Source organism: Quercus lobata, chromosome 1 (genome assembly GCF_001633185.2).
Source record: "Quercus lobata isolate SW786 chromosome 1, ValleyOak3.0 Primary Assembly, whole genome shotgun sequence".
NCBI classification, from domain to species: Eukaryota; Viridiplantae; Streptophyta; class Magnoliopsida; order Fagales; family Fagaceae; genus Quercus; species Quercus lobata.
Genome location: NC_044904.1, coordinates 46,704,225 through 46,728,046, shown reverse-complemented (window position 1 = coordinate 46,728,046; position 23,822 = coordinate 46,704,225). Strand labels below are relative to the sequence as shown.

Below are 23,822 nucleotides of genomic sequence, written 5' to 3'. Positions count from 1 at the left end.
TACTTTTTGAAAGTTCTGTTTTTGTCAAATAGGCAGATGGTGTTCATATTTGTTCTTTGGATGTTTATTGATTTTATTTATGATAACTAGGGATTGATACTTGCCATGGAGTTGTTGTTCCCAACAGTTGAACATAGATTTTATGTGAAGCATATTTACAACAACTTTAAGTTAAACTTCAAGGGTTTAGAGTTGAAGGCTGCATCATGGAGGTGTGCTACGACAACAACAGTTAGGGAGTTCGAAGAGAGTGAAAGATTTGAAGGACCTGGACAAGTCAATGGACCAAGTCACATTTCACTCCAAGGGCTATCTCAGATTGTTATGTGAACAATCTTAGTGAGTCATTTAATTCTATGATACTAGAAGCTAGGGATAAGCCTATCATTGCCATGCTAGAATGGATTAGGGTTAGGTTGATGACTAGAATGTACAATAAGAGGATTGGGATTAAAAAGTTCACTAGTAACATAAGTCCAAACATAGTGCAGAAGTTTGAGCAGTTGAAACTTGATTGTGAGTCATTTTCTATTGTTCCATCAGGTTGCTTTATATATGAGGTTGATAATAAGTATGAGAGGCATGTGGTTAACCTTACAAGAAAGTGTTGTAGCTGTAGAGTTTGGGATTTGACAGGAATCCCATGTAAACATGGTGTTGTAGCAATCTATAAGAATTTGGAAAGGCCCGAGGATTATGTGCATTCATGCTATAAAAAGGATGCCTATATGTTTGCATACAAGGAGATGATTACCCCACTGCCTGGCTAAGATGAATGGATTGAAACCAACCAACCTGCTCCTGTTGCTTCAACTGTGTACAAGCCTTCAGGCAAGCCACCCATGAAAAGGAAGAAAGATGGAAATGAGCCAAAAAATCCATACAAAGTTTCTAGGTCAAATAGACATATAAAATGTAGGTTTTGCCATAAGAAGTGGCATAATTCAAGGGGGTGTAAGGCTGGAATAACTGGTACAAAGGAGACAGTGACTTGAGAGGCAAAGAAAATTTGTAAGTAGAGTAAGAATGTGTTCACTATAACCATTTTATTAAAAATCTATTTTTGATACAAGGCAATTCTTTTTGTTGGGACAAGAGGGACAAAGAGCAAGCACTAACCAACTAGGTCAGGGTGCTACTTCAGTACTTCAGCCAGCCAGCTAGCAAGACAACTAGTAAGTCAGACACCTAAGCAACCACCAAGGAAGTTTGTAAGGTAGTCACCTAGATCTACAAACAAGGCAGCCAACTAGGCAACCAACCAGCAAGCGAGGCACCCACCTGGATCGATAAACAAGGCAGTCAACCAAGCTACCAACCAGCAAGCAAGGCACCCACCTGGACCAGTAAACAAGCAGCCAACCAAGCAACCAACCAACAAGCAAGGAACCCACCTAGACCAATAAATAAGGCAACCAATCAGACAACCAACCAGCAAACAAGTCACCTACCTGGATCAGTAAACAAAGCAACCAAACAAACAACCAGTCAATGTGCTCAGTCAATCAGGCAACAAAATAAGTAGCCACCCATCTGAGCAACAAGTGGGGTAGCTAGCCATCCAACAAGAAAGCAAACCACTCATCAAGTAAGACAACCACTCAACCAGGCACAGAAGCAGCTAGCTATTCCATCAGGTCAACAGCAAGTGAGCCAACAAGCAAGTCAGCCAGTTAACTAGCCACAAAAGCAGCCATTGAGGCAGCCAACAGGCAAACACTACACACAGCCAACTCAAACATCTGCTTCAGTTTCAAGCAAATCACCACCATTTGCAGTAGATTCAAGCAGACCACTACCATCAAGTAAAGCACACATAGCTCAATAGTTCTCATGCAGCCAGTCTATCTCTCATACTCCTAAGGAATCATGGGACATAAGAAAACCTCTATCTTAGGTATATACATAAACACCACCCTTTGTACTTATATAAAACACTAGATTAGGGTTATCTTGACATGAAGTTGCTATATATTTTGCAGCCTCCAAGGGGGTTGGTACCACCAAGGGTACTTGAGAGAAGTCATCTGTTCTCATTTGGAAGAGGTGGATTAAAAACTCAAACATCTGATGCAATGTTCTCAATAGGGGATAGTATGCAAGACAAGGATAAGGATAAAGGCAAGGGCAGGGGCAAGGGTAAGGGCAAGGTCTTTGGGAAATGAAGATTGGAGAATGTGTTTCCAATTGTATTACTTTTTTGTTATTGTGCATGTTTGATAATGGCATGTCACCACTTTCTACTGTAAAGTTGTTTTGTGATTGTCTTAGTGGGGGAAAGAACCACCTATTATTTTTGTACTTTGGCATTGTTTAGCCATTAATATTAGGTGGAGTCCACTTGTTTTAAGCAACATTTTGTATATGTTATTATATATGTATGGAATGATACTCTTACTTTAAAACATACTTCTTTATGCTTTAGAATTTGATGTAAACAGAATCGTGTGGGGTGCATAAACAAGAACACATTACATATTAGTTACACATTACATATTACATAAACAAGAACAATTTACATACTCTATTCTCGCAACAGTGATATCAACACAGCACATTGCCAAAAGTGATATCAATATAACATATTGCCAAAAGTGGTAATACCCAAAATTACACAATAATTACAACAACTTGCCTTCAAGGTAGACTCAATGGCTTTGTTCCCAATTCTCCCATCCTACACACACACACACACACATATTAGTTACACATTACATATATTTACATACTCTATTCTCTCAACAGTGATATCAACACAGCACATTGCCAAAAGTGATATCAATATAACATATTGCCAAAAGTGGTAATACCCAAAATTACACAATAATTACAACAAAACAAAAAAAACAAAAACAAAAACAAAAACAAAAAAAAACAAAAAGCAAAAACAAAAAGCAAAAAAAAACCCATGACACAACAAGTGCAAATTTGTAATTGTATAACTTCTCTTTAGCTATCCTCTCTCTCACCCTAACTTTTTCTTCCCTTCGCTTGGCTACTTTTTTCCTTCCCCTTGATTCTTATTCCATTGCATGACCCAACATTTCCCTCTCAATAGATACATTTTCCCTATCACTAACCTCATTTTCCTTTTCCTGTGCGACTCTTGCCTAATTCTTGTACATATTGATTCTTGTAAGGACAATGGGTGCAACTTCAGACCCACACGTATGTTTTGCCATCCAACCACTTAAAGTATTTACAAGTAGGTTCATTATCCTACAAACAAATTCAAATTAGGATCATTCATAAAGCCAACCAAAAAGAAAACCAACAAAACCGAGTAATAACTTGAAGAAGATATGTTTAGATTTCACTTAGGCAATCGAAGTAAAGAGAGAAAGGGATAATGGGTTTGGGGATTTTTAGGGATTCTGAAGTAGAGAGAGAGAGAGCTTGTTCTTTTTGGGGAATTCTATTTGGGTTCTAATTTTGGCTTATATAATAAAGGGGATTTTCTAACAGAAATGACAAAAGTGGGTAATGGGTGTCTAACAGAGATCATTTCAGGTGGGTTAAGTGATAAATTTTAAACCATGAGTGAGCTTTGTTAAAATGGGCCAAATCACATGTAGGTAAAGTGCAATCTCTCCTAATATTATTTTGCAAAAAATTATGTTGTAGCAACTATGCCATCTTTTATAGTTTAAACACCTCATTCACCGCAGTTGTCACCCTTTCACTAAGAATTTAAGAGTGAAGCACCAAAGAAAAAGTGAAATTTATTGAAGGATTAGGACTCCATTATCGATTTTACAAAGAATCATTCACTGCAATTTTTATCTCTTCCAATGATCAACAACCCCGAGAATTAATTTTTTTTTTAAAAAAACAAAAACAAAAAGAATAATGATGAAAGAAGAAGCACCATAGAGCCATTTAACAATGGTAAATATTCAAATGATGAGAGTTATAAGAAGTTAGAAATCAAGACGACTGTTCTTGAATTTTATCTTCTAAAATGTCGATTCCCTTTGAAGAGAGATCTTGACGAAGCAAGTGTGCATTCTTGAAATGTAGACCAATGATGCCAACTTCCACAGCAGCCTCTACATTTCTCAACCTGGAACGGAGTCCATAACATAGTTTTAATAAGAGAAGCATCAATAAATTTAGGTTCATTTAATCCAACGACTCCCTGGCGTGGTATGAAGCATTAGCAGTACCATCCAACACCATTGCATTTGCCATTGCTCCAAGTTAGGAGAGGCAATAAAACAGACTAGCAATATAAATCAGGTTCATGCTTGAGAACGAGCCAGAATTTGAACTTCAATTCTCATTTTCTCTACAGCCTATAATTCAGAAAATCTATAGAAAATTGGGCTTAAAGATGAAAAAATTAGAGTAATTATTTATATTTTGTTCGATTTAATGTACCCGTTTGGATTGTACTTAATTTGGCGTTTACGTTTTGCATTTACGTTTTCAGTTTCTTTTTCCTGCGTGTGAACAGTAAAATCACATGAATTTACTGTGTAGGGGACAAAAAACACTGTTCACGCACTGTTCAGGGGTCCCACGGCATTATTTACACATTTAAAAATTATTTTGCTAGTGTTATCAATTTTCAATTTTCAGTTTTCAGTTTCAGCAAAAATAAGTTTAATCCAAACGAACCCAATATATACAGCTGTGCCCATTTGTAATATCCTACCTGCAACTAGGGTGAAACCATTGGGTTCAGATTGGAGGTTTGGGCTGGCGCTAAAATGATTTATATTTAAGTGCCCCTTAATGGTTGAGTAGCCAAAAAACACCATTGCAACCAGTATCCCAAACTATGTAATCAATAGCTTTGTCATTCCAAAAGAATTAGCGTCATTTTATTTAATGGACCACACAAAATGATAAATTACAGAATGTTCCAAAAGCTTAAATTATTGAAAAATAATGAATTTAATCATTCAATCATAATTTTAACACTCCCCCCACATGTGGTGCCTAAACTCTCCCTTAATAATTTAAGCCCAACACATGATATTTTCAACATTTTAAATAGGAGGTAGAGTAGAAATAGAGATCAAACTCAAGAACTCATATTATGATATCATGATAAATTATCGTCTCTCCCAAAAACTTAAACCGTTAGAAATTAGTGAATTTAAATACTAAACCATAATTCTAATACAATAAAATGAGACAATAAATTTAGGGCTCATTTCTAGTATACAAAAGATAGCTTTTCCATAAATGAAATTATGATCGCAACACAAAAAAGTCCAATATTAAATAATAAAAAAGAATATAACCTGTCATCAATGAAGATACAGTTTGCTGGATTAACTTTAAGAAGGTTTAAAACTTCCAAATAGAAGTTAAGATCAGGCTTCCTCTTTCCTGAAAAATGTGGCAAAAGGATCATTCTTTGCAGGTTAGGGAAATTTCCATATAGCAGATGTCCTATACTCTTCAAATATTAGCATTTAAACCAGAAAACATTTTAGCAATAATAATAACAACAATAGTAATTAATTAATTAATAAATAAATATTCAAATTAAACAATAAAATTTTTCCCAATGGCTATCCAGGACTTCATAAGAACATTTATTTAGAGTCCATTTAAGATAGTTATTTGAAAACATGAGTTTCAAAAAGCCAGTGTTTGAGAAAACGCAGCATGTGAAAGTGTGAATTTGAAAATGCACTGAAATGCTTGGTACAAACTAAAAACTATGAAAAAGTATTGTTTCTATCAATTGAGCGATTGGCTAACATACTATAAAAGTGCTGTTTCAAGTGCAAATTACAAAAAAAGACATTACTATTCCTTAAGCTTTTAATGTGTTTAATGTTAAAAATTGATGATGATCATAACTATAAGTTAAATAATAATAATAACTCTCCCCACTTTTCATTTTTGATATATTTTAATAGTAAAATATAAAATAAAAAAATAAAAAAAAAATTGATTGTCACAATGGAAGAGGGGATTTGAACCCCGACTCTCCTCCTAAAGGAGAACATGAAATACCATTGAGTTGCAAGATTTTTGGAAATAGTAAAATAAAAAAGGAAATGCCAAACACATGGCTTTCTGTGTTTTCATCTGAAAATGTGTTCCAGGAACAAAAACACAGGTTCAAATGCGCTCTTACTCAACAAAATGGAACCATAAGAAAGTAAGGAAGTAAAATATAAAAGGGGGCTTTTATTTATTTAAAAAAAAATGAAAGAATCATAATTGAAATATGCAGAGTTTTTGACATCGTAAAGCATTGACCTGATCTGCAGGTTTGGATTACGAAGCAACAGAATTTTGCTTCTATATTTTTATTTGATTAATTTTCCTTTTGTTTTACTTATTAAAAAAAAAAAATTAATCTCTTCATCTCTAGTACCTAGATAGTGGTTGGTGAAATTAGGAATAAGACTATCTACCAATCGCTCTCCCAAGCCCAAATAAGTAGGAGCTTTATGCATTGGGTACGACCTTTAGATAGCAGGTGACTTGGTGCTTATTACTTTCTATATTCTTTCTAATCCAGAACAAGTTATAAATCCTAGGAAAACAAATTTCTGTTGGTTAAAAATACAGAAAGGTAATAATATAACAACAACGAGCAGAATGCATGTACAACACACATGCCTAAAAGAGAGAGAGAGTCTTTTTTTTTTTTTTTTTTGATAGGTAATCATAGAAATATTATTGAAGAAAATAGAAAGGAAGAATACAAGTTGTTCATGATGATGAACAACAAGAAAAGGCGAGAGAGAGAGAGAGAGAGAGAGAGTCATAACCATGTCTAATTAATTAACATACCACTTGAACATGAGCAAAATGTCCAAGATAAATATCTTGAAATTTTTAACTTGTCCTCAATCATTTTGTACCTGCAAAAAAATTTTATTAAACTTAAGATGACCACTTCACTGGATATATATATATATATATATATATTTAAATATATAAATAAAATAAAAATAAAAACCTTATTGTACCATATTGGATAGTTAGTGAAAGCATGAATTTCATAGCAGTTTTGTTTTAAAGCATGAAGCAATTCTTCAACACCTTCTATGTAGGAATATCCTCTTTTCATACAATTTTTGAGACCTGAAACAACAGATGAATGTGGCCATTTTAAGATCAAGAAGGAAGAGCAAATTAACACTATGCAGCATGTTCTAGGAGCATGCATTTTATATTATCTTTTTTTTTTGAAGTATATGCATTTTATATTATCGACATAAATAAAAAATATGATTAGAATATAATATCAAAGCTAACACCTTATTCCACTTCCAATAATCTGCTCCAACAGAATGTTAATAAGGAAATATGGAGCACAGTCTAGAAGTACAAATTTATATAAGGTTAAACTACATATTTGTCTCTATTCTTTGCATCATGTTTCAATTTGGTCCCTAACCTTTCAATTTCGTGTCAATTTAGTCCCTACTATTATCTCTTGGATGGAAATTGCTGACGTGGCTAATGGCCAAAATAAAAAAATTAGTTCACATTAACAGAAACTAATTTTTTATTTTGACTGTTAAGTCACGTCAACAATTTTCATCTAAAAGATAACAGCAGGGGCTAAATTGACACGACACCAAAAGGTTAGGGGCCAAATTAACACAATTAAAAAATTATGGACTAAATTGAAATATAGTGTAAAGGATAGGAACCAAATATGTAATTTACCCTTTATATAATTAACATCAGAAAAAAAATGCAATTGTTTTTGATGCCCATCATGATAATATACCAAAAGATGACCAACTGTGACCAATAACCTGCAGGGATTCTCTAAACCTGAGAGAATATGATATTCTGGAAGCATCTTTAAAATAATTTATTTTGTACAAGTCATAAAATAAAGGAAATTTGTGCTGGATATTAATATTAAAAGTGCAATTTAATGGGATAGTTTAGTTTAACATATAATTGTTCCTAAGCGAAGTGTAACATATTGACATTTCACATGCACAAAATGTAAACATAAATATATCTCGGACAGTACAAAGAAAACAGAATTCTCTATATTCATTGTTAGCTTGTCACTTCAGAGATTGCCCATAATGAACAGTGTTCTCTGATGTCTGACAGTATAACACAGGCATAACAACAGGGCAAAAATTTATAACCCCACATAAGTTAAAACTTGAACCGCATTTTGCATTGGAAGCATGCAATGACATTACTGGTAAAAACTGCCAAATATGTAGCATTCTTCTGGGTAAGTTAGCACTGTAATGGACATTAAAGAATGAAAAAACATAGTGATTTACGCAACAAAAAGGACAAAAGACTAAGCAAGTGGTAAGCTATGACAACACTAGTTCTGAATATTAGACAAACACCTGGTTTTTGATGCAGGATAAAACAGATGCAACAACGCAAGTAAAACAGTAGAAAAATGATAACCTAGGAGTCAACACCAAGGATTAGCGGGAGTTAGCCCAAGGCCATTAGAAATTTCCACGAGATTTTATTCATCAATCAAAATTTAAAACAATAATGATCCCTGAGTTCTTTAAATAGAGTTCCAAACTAATTATCCTAATGAGAAAAGAATATAACCAATTACAATAAATAATAAAAATTGAAACCCCTAAACTAAATATGATTTTGGCCAAAATCAATGTTGATCCCTAAACTTTAGCCCATGATCATTTTTAGTCCCTAATGTATCTAATAGAGTGATGACGTGTCAGTTTTTAGTTTGTTCATGCCATCTAAGGGACTAAAATTGCTCATGAGCTATAGTAGAGGGACCAATAATGTATTTTTCCCTAAGATTTATTTAATCAATTGGGCCAGCTGGTAGCGGGCCTTCCGCCTTCAACATCTAGCCATGTGATTTGGGCCTAGATCTGGGGTCCACATCAGAGAATGTTCCAAATCCGGCAGAATTTCCAAAAAATCATAGGGTTAATGCACTATAATACCAACATGACGGACACAACAAGATCAAAAATAGGAATAAGAAATTCTCACCAACCTTCCAAATCAAAAGATCTTCCATCTTTAAAGAATTTTCTGGCTAGTTCCACCTAAAAGAAAGTAACATAACATTTGTTACACAAAAACTGACATGAAGTATTTAGAAAATCAAGGTTGTGCCAAAGATTACATTGATACTATTTAACAAGGTTTTATCCTAAGAAAGGGCTTTGCAGGTTCATAAAGGTACATTATAGCCTAACTGTTTTTGTCATAAGCGGAAACAGTTTGTGTCTAAATATCTGAAGAGAATGAAAATGTAAGGTGAGGTGACAAGTTACAGATATCAAAATTGATGTGGTTAGACGATAGTTGAGTGATCACACTGACTCATTTATACTATTTCCTCTACCATGACCAACCAAAGCTTAAAGTTGCAATCTTAGACATAGATCTAAATTTTGTGGCTTAGATCTAGGACCTGTTGCTTTGATACCACTTGATGCACTGGGAAGAACTTAGGTCTAGTCTGGAAGAAAGGTTTAAGAAAGAAATTCCACCATCAAATAAGATTAAAGCAAAGAAAATGATAATAGGATTGAAGTTAAAACAATCAAATATTAATTTCTAGCAGAGGTCAAGAAACATTCAAATCTGAAATTTAAAGTAGATAAGAAAAGCTTGCCTACAATGACTCAAAAAAGGCTATTTATAATAGCCTTTGGGAAGCCTAAAATCCTAGACCTTCAACTTACATATGACAATTAAATCATAATTTTTCTGAGTTTATTGAGGAGCTTAATTTGATAGATTTACCGTTGGAGGAAGGGAGTTATACTTGGTCTAGTGGTTCAAATTAACCTTCTATGTCTAGGATAGACAAAGCTTTGGTTTCTCATGATTGGGAGGACCACTACCCGAATGTGATCTAGTAGGTTTTACCTCGCCCTGTTTCAGACCACTTCCCAATTCTAGTGGAGGCAGGGGGGATAATGAGGGGGAAGAGTCCTTTTAGATTTGAGAATATGTGGCTAAAGACAGATGGGTTTACAGATAGGGTTCATTCTTGGTGGAATCAATATTCTTTCTCACGTACTCCTAGTTATATGCTTGCCAAGAAGTTGAAGGCTCTGAAAGAAGACATTGATCAGTGGAACCGTAGCGAGTTTGGAAATGTAAGTCATAATAAGAAAGAATTGTTGGAGGCCTTGATATTATTAGATGCTAAGGAAGAGGAGTTTGGCCTCTCTGAAATGGAGATAAGTGAGAGGGTTGTGGTGAGCTCTCAAATAGAGAACCTTCTTTCTTTGGAAGAAATTTCATGGAGACAGAAATCGAGGATGCTTTGCATTAAGGAAGGAGACAACAATACTAAATTCTTCCACAAGGTGGCTAATTCCTGGAGAAGGTATAATCATTTCAGTATGTTGGAGGTGGATGGGTTTATTTATGAGGAAGAATCAGAGGTGGCAGACCAAGTAGTACTTTTTTATAAAAATCTATATAAGGAGACAAAGGAGTGGAGGCCTTTTTTGGAAGGTTTGGAGTTTGATCAAATTGAGGAGCTAGAGAGGTATTGGCTTGAATGGAGGTTTGAAAAAGAAGAGATTCTTCGAGTTGTCAAAGAGCTAGAAGGAGATAAAGCTTCAGATCCTGACGGTTTCTCTATAGCCTTTTACTATCATTGTTGGAGAGTTGTGGAAAGTGATGTTTTAGCTGTGTTTGAAAAGTTTTATCAACATAGTAAGTTTGAAAAATCTCTTAATGGAACTTTCACAGCCTTAATCCCTAAGAAGAATGGTGCATCCAATATCCGTGAATTCAGACCTATTAGCTTGGTGGGTAGTGTGTATAAGATCTTGGCTAAGGTTCTGGCAAATCGCTTGAAAGAGGTTTTGGATTAGCTGATATCTGAGTCTCAGAAATGAGTGTGTTGATAGTCGATTGAAGAGCAAGATTTCGGGGGTTATTTGTAAGCTGGATATTGAGAAAGCCTATGATCATGTGAATTGGGAGGCTCTTCTAGATTTGCTAAAGAGAATGGGATTCAGGGTGAAGTGGTGTAGGCAGATCCATACCTGCATATCTACAGTTCAATTCTCTCTTTTGGTTAATAAGTCTTCAGCTGATTTTTTTGGAAGCTCAAGGGGACTGAGACAAGGGGACCCACTATTTCCCATGTTGTTTTTGGTTATGATGGAGGTTTTCAGTAGGATGACGCAAAGAGTTGAAGGTGCTAGTTTACTTTGTGATTTTAGGGCTGATGGAAGGCAGGGTAGAGGGGAATGTGTCTTGCATCTTTTGTTTGCAAATGATACGATTCTGTTTTATGATGCAGATGTGGAGCAGATTCTACATGTTTGGATACTACTTCTTTGTTTCCAGGCTATAACAGGATTAAAGGTTAATGTTTTGAAGAGTGAGATGGTTCCCATTAGGAGGTTCATAATGTGCATGCCCTAGTAGAGATTTGCCTATGACAAATCTTGGTATGCCATTGGGGGCTTCCCACAAGTCTCCTACTATTTGGAACCCTATCTTGAAGAAAATTGAGTGTAAGTTGGTTGGGTGGAAGAAGCTGTATTTGTCAAAAGGTGGAAGACTGACATTGCTTAAGAGTATGTTATCTAGCCTTCCTATTTACTTTTTATCTCTTTTTACTATCCCTACGCATATGGCCAATAAAATTGAGAAGTTGCAAAGGTATTTCTTGTGGGGGATTCCAAAACACATTTGGTGGGGTGAGATAAGGTGTATGCACCTATGGAAAATGGCGGGTAAGGAGTAAGGAAATTAACTACTTTTAATAAAGCCTTACTAGTGAAACGGTTATGGTAGTTTGGGGTTGAGGAGACAAGGCTTTGGAAAAGGGTTGTAGCTTTGAAGTTTGGGGAAGAGTGGGGGGGATAGACTTCTAAGCTAGGTAGAGGTGTACATGGGTGTGGTTTGTGGAGAAGTATCAGAATGGGTTGGGAGGTTTTTAGCAAAAATGTTCAATTTGAGGTAGGGGTGAGGGATAGAGTAAAGTTTTAGACAAATCGGTGGTGTGGGGATTCACCACTCCAATTGACCTTTTTCAGTTGTGTTTGGGATTGCTTCCAATAAAGAAGCCTGGCCTCTTCTCTTGAAAGATTGGGGAAGAACGGAGAAGATAGGATGTTCGTTTCATTCGAAGACCAAATGATTGGGAGATGGGTGTTGTGGATAAATTTCTTCGTACTTTGGGTTTTAATTTACCTCAAACTGAGAATGGAGACCGTATGAAATGGAAGTTGACGAAGAATGGAGATTTTGATATCTGCTTATTTTACAATAAGTTACGAGGTCCCTTGCCCGTTATTTTTCCTTGGAAAGGTATTTCGAGGGTTAAGGCTCCTCGGCGTGTTTCTTTCTTTGTTCGGACCGCAATTTGAGATAAGATTCTTACAGGCAACAATTTGCAAGGTAATAGGGAGATGGTGGATCATCTGCTTCTTCATTGTGTAAAGGCCTATCAGTTGTGGAGTTTGGTTTTTAGATCTTTTGGGATTTCATGGGTCTTGCCAAGATCAGTTGCAAATACTCTTTTTGGTTGGTGGAATTGGTTTGGAAGGCACTCGTTTACATTTGGAATTTAGTTTTGTTGTGCTTAATGTGGTGTATTTGGAGGGATTGAAATTGGATGTTCAAGGACATGGAAAGCTCCAACGACCAGCTGCTTGCTTCTTTCAGTGGCTCCTTTTTGACTGATCTAGGACTTGGAGACTCACCTCTAGTGATTCTCTTCCTATGTTCCTTAATTCTCCTTTGTAATTAGTATTTTCTTTGTTTTTTTTATTATTCTCTCTCTGTAATCTTTGATCTGCCTTATGCCTTTTTGCATGAGGTAGTTTTTTTAATATACATCTTTATTACTTATAAAAAAAAATAATAATAAATAAATAAATCATAACCATCCAACTTCATTAAAAGTCACATGAACTTTTAAAATACTAAAGACAACAATAAATAAATAAAACATAGAAAAATAAAATACTAGACTTATGACAACTATGAGCGAGACAAACTGACGTAGGACAAGGGGAAACAAGGTTTAATAGGCAAAATCTGATTTAGAACTGTTGGGGCAGATCTGGTAGCACTTGGACTTTAAGGGTTTAGGGTTAGGTTTTGATGGGAAAAATGTTGGAAAATAAGAGGGATAATAGGGTTTCCAAAGGCGATGAAACAAAGGAGAAAATCAAGGTTGGGTTGTTATGAATAGTGCTGTGAACAGTATTATAAACAGTAAAATAAAAATAAAAGATAAATTCTAGACATCACACCTAGACTTCCTAAGCATCACATCTAGGGGTTCTTTGGCATCACACCTCGGAGAAGGTTGTATCACACAAACCATAAAAGAAAGTTTCATAGCTTTTAAATTTTGTTTAATAGGCAAAATCTGATTTAGAACTGTTGGGGCAGATCTGGTAGCACTTGGACTTTAAGGGTTTAGGGTTAGGTTTTGATGGGAAAAATGTTGGAAAATAAGAGGGATAATAGGGTTTCCAAAGGCGATGAAACAAAGGAGAAAATCAAGGTTGGGTTGTTATGAATAGTGCTGTGAACAGTATTATAAACAGTAAAATAAAAATAAAAGATAAATTCTAGACATCACACCTAGACTTCCTAAGCATCACATCTAGGGGTTCTTTGGCATCACACCTCGGAGAAGGTTGTATCACACAAACCATAAAAGAAAGTTTCATAGCTTTTAAATTTTGAAAACATTAATCATCTCAATAGAAAGCATTACAACTCTTTAAATAGAAGTCTAATTAGTTGTACTAGGATTTCTTAAAACCCTAATAATACTTGGACTTGGACTCCTTAGGCTTTTACTACTAAGCCTAACTAAATAACCAAACTTAAAATAAAACTAAGGTAAGACCCAATGGACTATAAGCACAGCCAATTCTAGAATATTAAGAAATTACAAAACTTCCCTTGATACATAAAATCAAATAAAATATAATAAATCCTTCTCACTGCCTCCTGCATCACAAACTCGTGGACCTTTTTTACCGGGCTTAGATGCTCCTGCATCATAGGAGCTCCTGAATAATCACAAAACCAGCAAAGAGTTGCAGCCAGTTTTATTATCCAACAAGAAAACACTTAACACCAAATGGTTGGAAATACACATTTGACAAATCCCACTGCAAGCACTTGTAGTCTTGTAGACAAATTCCCTAATCGTTTTTGGTGTTGGTTTGGTAACAAAGCCAAAATCTTATAACAAGATCTATAATGAAATTTTCTCCATTCACCACTTGCTGAAATTTCTTAATCGAGGTGGTGATCACCAATGTGGAACTAAATTTAAGATTCTAGGGTTTTTCTCAAGATTTTCAAGGAAGAAGAAAACTTTGCTACAATTCAATGAGAGAGTGTGCCCAATAGAAGCAAAGTTAGAAGAACTTTACATTATGAACGAAACTTTGCATAATCTGTCAGTAGCTATTTTGGTAAATTATCCTAATAAAACTGCAGTTTATCAATTACTTATATATTATAAGTTGAACCCATGTTTATCCTTGCTTTCATCATTGCACCCAATACCCCTTCAAAATCTGATGAGTGTGGCCCTGCCAATTTTCAGCCATAGCAACCTCAATTGGATGTAGTTCAATGCATCAAGGTGTTACAATAAAGAGAGAAATTCAGGTTTATTATAATTCACCACATGTGATTTCAATAACAACCAAAACAATGCATCACAAGGACAACGGAGACCACAAAGGAGCAAGGTGAGAATAAGGCTGATCATGGAAAAGTTAAGCCCGAAAAAGCTATGGATCAATTCAAGAAGGATTTTAAGCTGACAAGTCCAAGCATTGATTTTATCATTCCACTAGAATTTAATACTATGGCGGGAAAGAAAAATTCATTATCCTTAAAACAGTTTTGTATTCAAAGTCTTCAAGGATTTTTTTATTATTAGTAAGTTATTGGGTCTTGAACCTATGACCTCATCCTACACCAAAGTCCCTTACACTTCAATGCTTTCCTTTATAATTATTTTTTAACTAGTAAGTTATTGGGTCTTGAACCTTTGACCCCATCCTCCACTTAGCACTTGTAAGGGGAGGAGGTGCCGGTTAAGCTAGAGCTCATTGGCTTCTTATACTCCAATGCTTTAAAACCCAAGGCCAAGTTTTTTCCCACTAAGGGAGAGTGATGCAGCCATGAAATCTATTCAAAACTTATTTTATGGGCCCACATGTGAAGTCCAATTGAAGTAAAACATTTTTTTAGTTTGGGTTTTTATTCAAAGTGAATTTTGTATTCAAGAGAAAAAAATGTAATTCTTACAATTTCTGCAAATTAAGGGTAGGTATTTTGGTAGTTTAGTTAAGTCTAGAATTTTCAAGGAGCCTAAGTTAGTCTTTTATTAGGTATTACCTTATTAGTTTTAGTTAGTCTTTTATTAGGTATTACCTTATTAGTTTTAGTTTAATAGCCAAGCTAGGAGTCCAAGTATTACTAGTACAAGAAGTAATCCTACATATACTTTTGCTCAATTTACTTAAAGAATAGATAGAATTTATTTATAAAAATATTGAGTGTTTGTGTTGTATTGTATTGTATCGTATCTTTTTCTTGTTCAAAGTGTTCACCATCGTGAACATGATGTTCAATTTTTCAATAAAAGTCTTATTACCTATCAAAAAAATATATTGAGTGTTTTGAGTAGTGAGGCATGTTGACCTTCATGCATTCTTTACTCCCTTTCTCTAATGACTTTTCTTAATCTCTTTCCTGTGCTATTGTTCCTATAAAGACCCTGAACACCATATATTTCTCTTTTTTCCTTCTTCCTTACAACCTCAAACCAAAGCTTTTCTCTTACCTATCAAACCCTAAAATTTAGGTACTTTCTATATCATATAGCCGTTTAAAATTTAAAAACAAAACCAAAAACAAAAAACAAAAAACAAAAACCAAAAATAAAAAACAAAACACAAAACAAAATGACTTTAAGGTTAACTGGCACTTCTGGGTGTTTCTAACGGAGATTTCTAGGGTTAGAATCCCCATTCAAAAAAAAAAAAAAAAAAACCTCATTAAAATCCTAGCCAATTTTGAGCCCTAGTCCTTGCTTCTACAACTCTAAACCCTAAATCAGCAAAACTTCTAAACCTTAACCCACCCAGGCAAACGTTGACCAATTCCCCAAATTTTCCTACATCATACTATCCGCATAAATTGCTACATATCATAACTTTTTAATGATATACAGTAGACCCTAACTTCAATTAAACAAAAACAAACAAAAGTAAACATTAAAAAGTTAAAAGTAAAAAATAAAAATAATCAAAGAGATTCCAAGAATCCAAAGAAACAAAATAAATTCTTTCATTTCTTTTTAATACTTTGTTGAGGCACTCAAGGCCTAATTGCACACTCAAATTTATGCTAGCCGTCATTTTAATGTTTGAAATTGATGAGATAGTGCAAAGTAATTTATGCTACGAATGGATATTTTAGGCAGGAAAGATTTTAAAAACATACTTTTCAATACCAGTCATTAGTTCCAACCATACCTCATCAATCATCCCCTTCTCAAACTCAATCCATGCAGTTGGGTGCTTGCATTCTAATAATTCCTTCATCGGCATCCTGAGCATAAAATCTGAATTTGATTATCTTGGTATAAAATAAATTACAGAATATTAAGAATCAAGCAAAGTCTGAATTTTCATAGAAATTTTTGTCTTTCTAACTTCAGTTAGAATGTGAAAGCAATTATATGTCAAACCTAGATTATTAAAATTCATCTTATAAGCCCATGAATACTATTAACATCTTAACTCATTAAATGGGTCATAGTAGAACATGTGACAGTGACAGCCACTGAGTTTTAAATAACTAAGAGATAAATGATAACAAAAATCAAATCTTCCAAAACTATCTGGAAATGTAACTAATAAAATAAGAGTCTAAGAGATACCATAATGCCTTTAGAGAGAAAGAAATACATGCACTTTTAAAGGGTTTGAGTCACTGGTTGTAAGGATAAGCTTTTGTTTTCAAGATCTCTATATGATAGGACAGGAAGGAGCCTTCCAGCTCACTCTCTTTTCTTAACTCATTGGTAGATCTTTTGAATTATAGGTGTTAATTTTAATTTTCAGGTGTTTCTTTTATATACATCCCTTGTATTAAGGTTGCACCCCTTTCTGCACTTTAATGAATGAATTTCTTATCAATAAAGCATTTAATCTTAGGTGGAGTTCAACCAAATATTAATCAGAAAGAATACTGTCGCACTACTTTAATACTCATACAGGAAAAACTGTAAGTGCAAGCAGGAAAGTAAAAATAGCACTTTTTTGGTATTCCAACTAGCAAAAGTAGCATCAAGATATCTGCTCTAAGCCTCTAACATTTTCTTGCCAGATCATAATTAGCATCAAGATATCTGCCCTATCAAATTCTTGCCAGATAAATATCCTGGACCTACGCCAAGGTACTCAAATATCATAGAAAAGAATATGATACATTTTTTTTTTAAGGCAGAAAAAATTATGATACAATCAAATGTTGCAGAACCAGATATGATACAATGAGGCATGCAATCGAAAGAAAAAAGACACATGATACCGGTTGCTACTATTAATTCTCAAGGTAAACTCCTTCATTCCAAATTAAAGATCAACCTTCCTCTTAAAAGTCAAAACATCCCTGTCTCATATAAATTCACAATTATACTTGCATTAATACAGGTGCTGAAGGGCTTGTAAGAACCAGCTTTTCCTTTACATCAAGCAATCTTGTTTGGAAAAGAGTCACCGACTTGATGCAACAAATGCAAAGAGTCTGATGTTAAGAAAAATAATGTCCTGGCAAGCAGGAAGCATAGTAAGTGGAAATTTACAACATAATCTATTTTTCATTAAAGTCAAAACAACCAAAAGTTAATGCAATATCTACCATGATACCCAAATGTGCAGTGAAGAATTAGAAACAAAGCATCTAGCTTACAAAATAACTTAAACTTCAAAAGATTTAACTGTTAGCGGCACCCACAACAATTTTTGTGGTTAATTTGCTTCAACATTTTCATTTCACAACAATAATAGAAGTATCATTAGTTTAAAGGAAAGAATGTGAATCCTGTGTTCTATGAAGCCAACGGGGGTGGCTTTTAGGATGCCTATATGAGCTGCCAAAGTTGCTAGTGTCTACAAAAAGGGCCCTTTTACTAGTTTGTGCTCAAGATGCCAATTATATCAAGGCAAAAAATTTGTGCCAATTCCATAAACTGCTCTTCATTTAGCTTCTCTTCTTCTCTTGTTCTATTATTCTCTTTAGAGAACCTTTTGGTAATATCTACCAGCCACCAGCCTCACAATGTTGGTTTTGAACAACCATATGTGTCGACATCATTGCAAGACAATGAGCATCACAAAATGTGGAAAATCACTAAAGTCACAGTTCCATATCCCTTATGACACAAGTCTAAAGTGTGACATGTGCGTGATTTTGGAATTCTTCATAAACTTCTAATAAAGTTTCTTTCATTCACCATATAGCGTATATTACATTATATAATATTACTATTGGTGTCATCCATTTGGAGGAATTCTAATCCTATATCCTGGCAAAAGAAAAAAGACTTCACTTCTTTTTTAATAAGTCGATTGTACAATAAGGGTGGGGGGTTTTGTACATAATTCTCCTAATATAGAAGAGCAGGCTCTACAAGAAGAAGACCCTTTTACCTATCAAAAAAGAAGAAGACCCTTTTGATCAGAAACAAAGACCATCCAGTTGAGTAAGTCATTCAGATTTCTCAACCCCACAAAACAATGAAAATTATACAAAACACAGTTCGAGCAAACCCAAATTGAAAAAAAAAAAAAAAAATGGTACCCATCTCAAAAGAACTTAGAACAACCAAAAAAAAAACAAAACAAAAACAAAAAAACAAAACAGAAACAAAAACAAAAGAGCAAGAAAAATATGAGTACCCGAAGAAGGCAGGGACATCATGGTAAAAAGGGTCGCGAACAATGGTGTCCATGATGTCAAAAAGCAATATGGGGAGCTTTCTATTGGTACCTTGGGCTGCTGCTGAGACAGTGAAAGAGGCATTGGTATTGGTTTTGAGATTTATTAAGGACGTTTTCATTGGTTTTTGGTATGGATATGAATATGATGAGAGTGAAGTTCGTTTTAGAGGAAACCACATGGTTGTTGGATGTGGTACTTTCATTGTGAGAGCCATTATCATGAAATGGATCAGATGGGTTTGGGTTTGTTCGTTGTTATCTATCTATATATATATATATATATATATATATATATATATATATATATTATTATTATCTATATATATATATAAAACCGAAGCTTTTAAAACTCCCACAATTTTTCACATCATCATTTTAATTTATAAAAAAATTTAATTTTTTAAACTAAATAGTAAATACTATACGAAACCTTTGACAAACCCGACTATAGCCTATAGGTTTTCTATCAAACACGAAAACAAATCTCTTCTAGAAAAATATTGAAAACCCTAAACACCCTCCCCAATTTTCTTCTCTCTTTCCCACCCATGACATAGCCACCATTGTTCATTGCCGTCACTATCAGCCACCATAGCCATCAAGTTTGTATCTTTGCCACTTTCTCTGTTTAACTTCAACCCGATAGTTTTAGAAAAACCCCAATATATTTGGTAAATCCTTCAATCCATGGCCCTCTAAAACTAAATACTAACACACAAAAAACCGCAGATAATACATTCTAAATCATCCTAGATCATTATTTAAAAAATAAAAAAACAAACAAACAAATTAAACTATATTACTGTGTCTGTGTTGTGCACTCGCACCGCCAGTTGCTCACCACATGTCATCCTCTCAACTCCAGCTCCAGTCCAAGCCAGCAACATTGGTATATATCTCTCTCGCGCTTTGTTTAGTTACTGTTAAGTGGTTTACTGCTTTTGTTGTCTTTCTTTTGATTTTTGAGAAACTGTGTGCTGTATAAACTTACTGCTCTACTTCAACAATTTAAGTTCCTTGACTTCTAAACGTGTGGCTGTCTATTGATTTCATTAAAAAAATAAAAATAAAACTTGTGGCTGTCAAGTTTAAAGTTTTACCGTGGTTTTTTTTTTTTTGAAAACTTCAGACTATGTACTAACTGAATGCAGGGAACTTGCTAATATGATAGCAAGACAAACTCCAAATTTTGTGTTGTAAGCTCTTTGTCTAGTTTCAAAAAAAAAGTTTAAAGTTTTACCGTGTTTTTTTTTTTTTTTAAGTTTTACCATGTTGTTGAGAGAAAGAATGTTATATATAATCTAATATAGTATATAATAGGCTATAATAAATATGTATCTATAAAATAGTTAATGTATTTATACAAGGGTATGACTTTTGAGATAAATACAAACAATTACTTAATAATAATTTGATTGTTCACACTTTTTTTTTTTCTTTTTAAATGAGCTATATACATGAAAACCATTCACAATTTGTGCATATTCTTTATAAAAACAAATGTTCAAGTTTCAAAAGCTATTGTCAATCATCTTTTCAAAATGCTAAAAATGTATTAATTTGTTGAACCCCTAGAAAGCCTAATGTTTGGCTTTACATCAAGTTTGTTTCAGTAAGCAGTAGATTTAGCAATAGTGTTTATTGAAACTATTGATAGTGTATGATTTGCAAAATAAATTAGAGCAAAAAATGGATTTGCGTAGTGAGGCTGTTGTATGTTTTTTTTTTTTTTTTTTGCAAAATTGAATTTGAATTTTAGCCTTGAGCCAAGTAAACATACAAAAGTTGCAATCCTCTTTGCAAATAGTTTCCTCATTGTCTTTAATGTTGCTTTAGTTTCCAACGTTACACTTTTAACGTAACATTACACATTCTTTTTCTTTCTTAATCTTTTATTCTTTTAAATTCTTGGGAGGCAAATCAGCCTCTCACTAATTCTTTTATTATTATTATTTTTTAACGTGAGATTGGTTAATTATAATTTTATTTAACTATCCCGTGCATCGCACGGGTTAGCGACTAGTTATATACATAAAACCGAAGCTCAGGAGCACCTATCATTTTTCATGTCACCATTATTATTTTTTTTAAGATTCTTTTTATTTTAGGTTTTATATCTTATATATTTATTATTTCTCTTCAACGTGTAAATATCTATCAAGTATTACAATAATTTAGTTGAAGTAAAACTCTATTAGATATATGTTTTAAGAGGTTAAAAATTTGCTCAAAAATTCTACTTCAACTAAAATTCTATAACAAAAATTTCAATAAATATAAACCCCTACTCTTTTTATTAAAGTATTTTTTTTTACGTATTTTATATATATATATATATATATATATTTGGAGAAACTTTCACGTATTATGTTAGTAAAAAATATTCGGAAGAATAGCATAGAATACAAAGATAAAATGATAAAGGCTAAAAACTCAATTATTGAATAATTTGGCCACTGAGATGCGAGCGCGTAAGCATACTCTCAGCAAGGTCAAAACTGAAAAGTTTCACAGTAGTGGTAGAATTTCAGTGGTAGATATTTTCTTTTTCTTTTTCTTTTTTCTTTTTTTTTTTTGGATGGGTTTTTCTTTTTATTTTAGGTTTAATATGTTATGTGTTTATTAATTCTCTTCCACGTGTAATTATCTTATCAAGTGTTACAATAATTTAGTTTAAGTAAAACTCTATTAGATATATGTTTCAAGAGCTTGAAAATTCTATTTCAACTAAAATTCTATAACAAAAATTTCAACAAATATAAACCCCCGCCAATATTGAAATCCTTCATACTCACTCAAATTTTCACAAAAAAAAACACACACACACAGTGTAGGGGCCTTTTTTGTGTATGGTGTATTGGGCTAGGCTGCCTCCTGCGGTGATGGGCCCGAATATTTCTGAGTAAGGGAGTTGGGGCCGGTTCAATTGTAACTCAACTTGGGCCTATTTGTGCACAAACTTATGCCTTGTCTGCCAGGAGTAAACTTACGGCAAGCAGAACTATTGCAGACGAGTTACAGCATGCAGATATAATAATAATAACCAAAACAGAATATCTGACTATTTAAATAAATGGCTATGTAATCCCTACTTATAAAGCATGATTACAGTCATGATGATGTCAATCACAAAGAAAGTAAAGAAAATAATACGAACTAATCAACTGGGCATAAAAACAAGTTTTAAGCTTAGTCTGCCGAAACAAAGCCAAAGAGGGGAGAACGCCTCTTCTCAATGCAAATAATCCCCCAGGAAAAGAATCCTGCCATGGGAATTAATGGCTTTAAGGGAGTCGAACCTGAATGGTTATTGCCCAAAAAGGAGTCAGTGTTTATGTTTTTGAAAGAGAGCAAGATTTGAAGAGGGAGAGAGGGAAACCAATCTACCAGTGCATGCCCACTGTATTACCTCTCCTTCTTCCTTAATTTTCTCTCTTTTCTTCTCTATTTTCTTTCTTATCTTTTTTCTCTTCTTTTTACTCTATTTTTCTTTCTACTCCACAAAAATGCTCTGTTTTTCGATCCCCTTTTCAGGGCACGGCAAGGGCCCTTTTATAGTGCCTGCCGTGACCAATGTTTTACCGTTTTGCCCCTTAACCGCCTTTGTCTAGTCTGGGTGCAACATCCACCCTTGCCAGATAGAAGCAGGTTTGTTTCGTTCCTCTGTATACCGTAACACTTCTTCCTGCCGCGGTATAAATGTTTTCTCTCTCTACTCTCAAGGCATGCACCCAATGGTTCCCTCTCAAACTTGCCTCTTTTGGGTGGTTTGCCATCCCAGCAGGACGTACGTCCCAAAAGGGCTTAGGCAGGAGCCGCAAAATAGATCTTTTCTCCTCTCCCCACCACCAAACCATACCCCCTTTACCTCTTACCTCTGGCCCATGGCCCCACCACGTCCTATATTGGCTGGGTACAGGCTGGTGGTGCCTGGGCCTTACGCGTGCTTTCCTTTCAGATATGTCCAAGAGTCTGCCTGCTGCTCATGCGTCTACCGTGATCTGGAGACTTTCTGTCTGTGTTTTCTGACCTTTCATGCGGGCTTTTCTTTAGTTTCCCGCTCCATTCAGAAGCTGGGCTTTGTATGATGATGGGCCTTACATTTCTTTGGCCCATTCTTGATTTTCTTTATTTCCTACAACGTTGAACTGTTATTCCTATTGTAATAACTTAATCCTGCTGTACCTCTTTTTGGGCCAGTCGTTTATCCCTTTTCTCAGTGGCCTATCATGGGCACTATTTTACTTTTACTCATGGGCTCCTATGTCCCTTTGGGCTTTCCTTTGGGCATCCACGGCCCGATTGCTTTCTTTGGGCTTCCTCTGCCCGTTTGCTAATTCCACACTCTCATGGGCTTTTTACAAACTTCATTAGACTTCCCCGGCCCAATAACCTTATTCTTATCTTTAGGGTTCATGGGCTTGCCATAAACCCCTTACTCTCCTAGTTTGCATTGCCTTGGGCCTGCGGTGGCCCTTTCTCACTTTTCTACCTCATACACTGCCCATGGGACGCTATTTCTTTCTTTCCTGGCTTCTTTGAGCCCGCCTTACCTCTTCAAAACCCATTTATTTATTTGTTGGGCCTGTGATTTATTATTCCTGCTGCTTGGGTCTAATGGGTTTTTTGCTATCTATTTTGTCAATTCTTTGTAGCCCTCATTATTGGGCTTTTCTGTCTGCCTGGGCCTCTACAAATGGCTCTCAAAATTTAGCCCCCTAAACATATGAAACGTTCCTGCGATTCATATGTGAATGAAAAGGCGTTTCTGCCCTTCTCTCATCTTTTTTCTTCTTCTCTTTTTCGCGGGTCTTTTTTAAGTTGTGGACCCTTTCTTATACATACATACATATATATATATATATATATATATATATATTCTCCTTCCTA

The 23,822-nt window shown here is 34.6% G+C and overlaps 1 protein-coding gene across 12 annotated transcripts; it reads right to left on the bottom strand.

The window, feature by feature from the left end:
* Positions 1-1,130: 1,130 nt before the first annotated feature.
* Positions 1,131-19,175, bottom strand: LOC115991167 (flavin mononucleotide hydrolase 1, chloroplatic). Of its 12 annotated transcripts, none has more exons than XM_031114919.1 (8): positions 18,891-19,175; positions 16,461-16,536; positions 8,951-9,002; positions 6,945-7,059; positions 6,766-6,836; positions 5,253-5,340; positions 2,636-2,677; positions 1,131-1,394 (listed from the first exon to the last, which is right to left on the bottom strand). In XM_031114919.1, exons 1-7 carry the CDS (start codon positions 19,151-19,153, stop codon positions 2,638-2,640), a joined length of 705 nt encoding a protein of 234 aa, XP_030970779.1. In that variant the 5' UTR covers positions 19,154-19,175; the 3' UTR covers positions 1,131-1,394; positions 2,636-2,637. The 12 variants fall into 12 exon arrangements, 10 of the variants coding, with proteins under 10 accessions (XP_030970779.1, XP_030970775.1, XP_030970807.1 ...); XM_031114947.1 differs by lacking the exons at positions 1,131-1,394; positions 2,636-2,677 and adding exons at positions 3,698-4,063; positions 17,633-17,759; XR_004092175.1 differs by lacking the exon at positions 1,131-1,394 and adding an exon at positions 3,081-4,063 and having other exon boundaries at positions 2,457-2,677; positions 6,766-7,059.
* Between the last annotated feature and the right edge of the window lie 4,647 nt (positions 19,176-23,822).

Excerpts from the sequence above, each read along its gene's own strand:
- LOC115991167 (XM_031114909.1), bottom strand. The coding sequence starts at position 19,153 with ATGATAATGGCTCTCACAATGAAAGTACCACATCCAACAACCATGTGG. Across the intron at positions 7,060-8,950 it reads AAGATCTTTTGATTTGGAAG|GTCTCAAAAATTGTATGAAA; the intron begins GTTGGTGAGAAT and ends CTGTTGTTTCAG. Across the intron at positions 4,064-5,252 it reads TGTATCTTCATTGATGACAG|GTTGAGAAATGTAGAGGCTG; the intron begins GTTATATTCTTT and ends ACTCCGTTCCAG.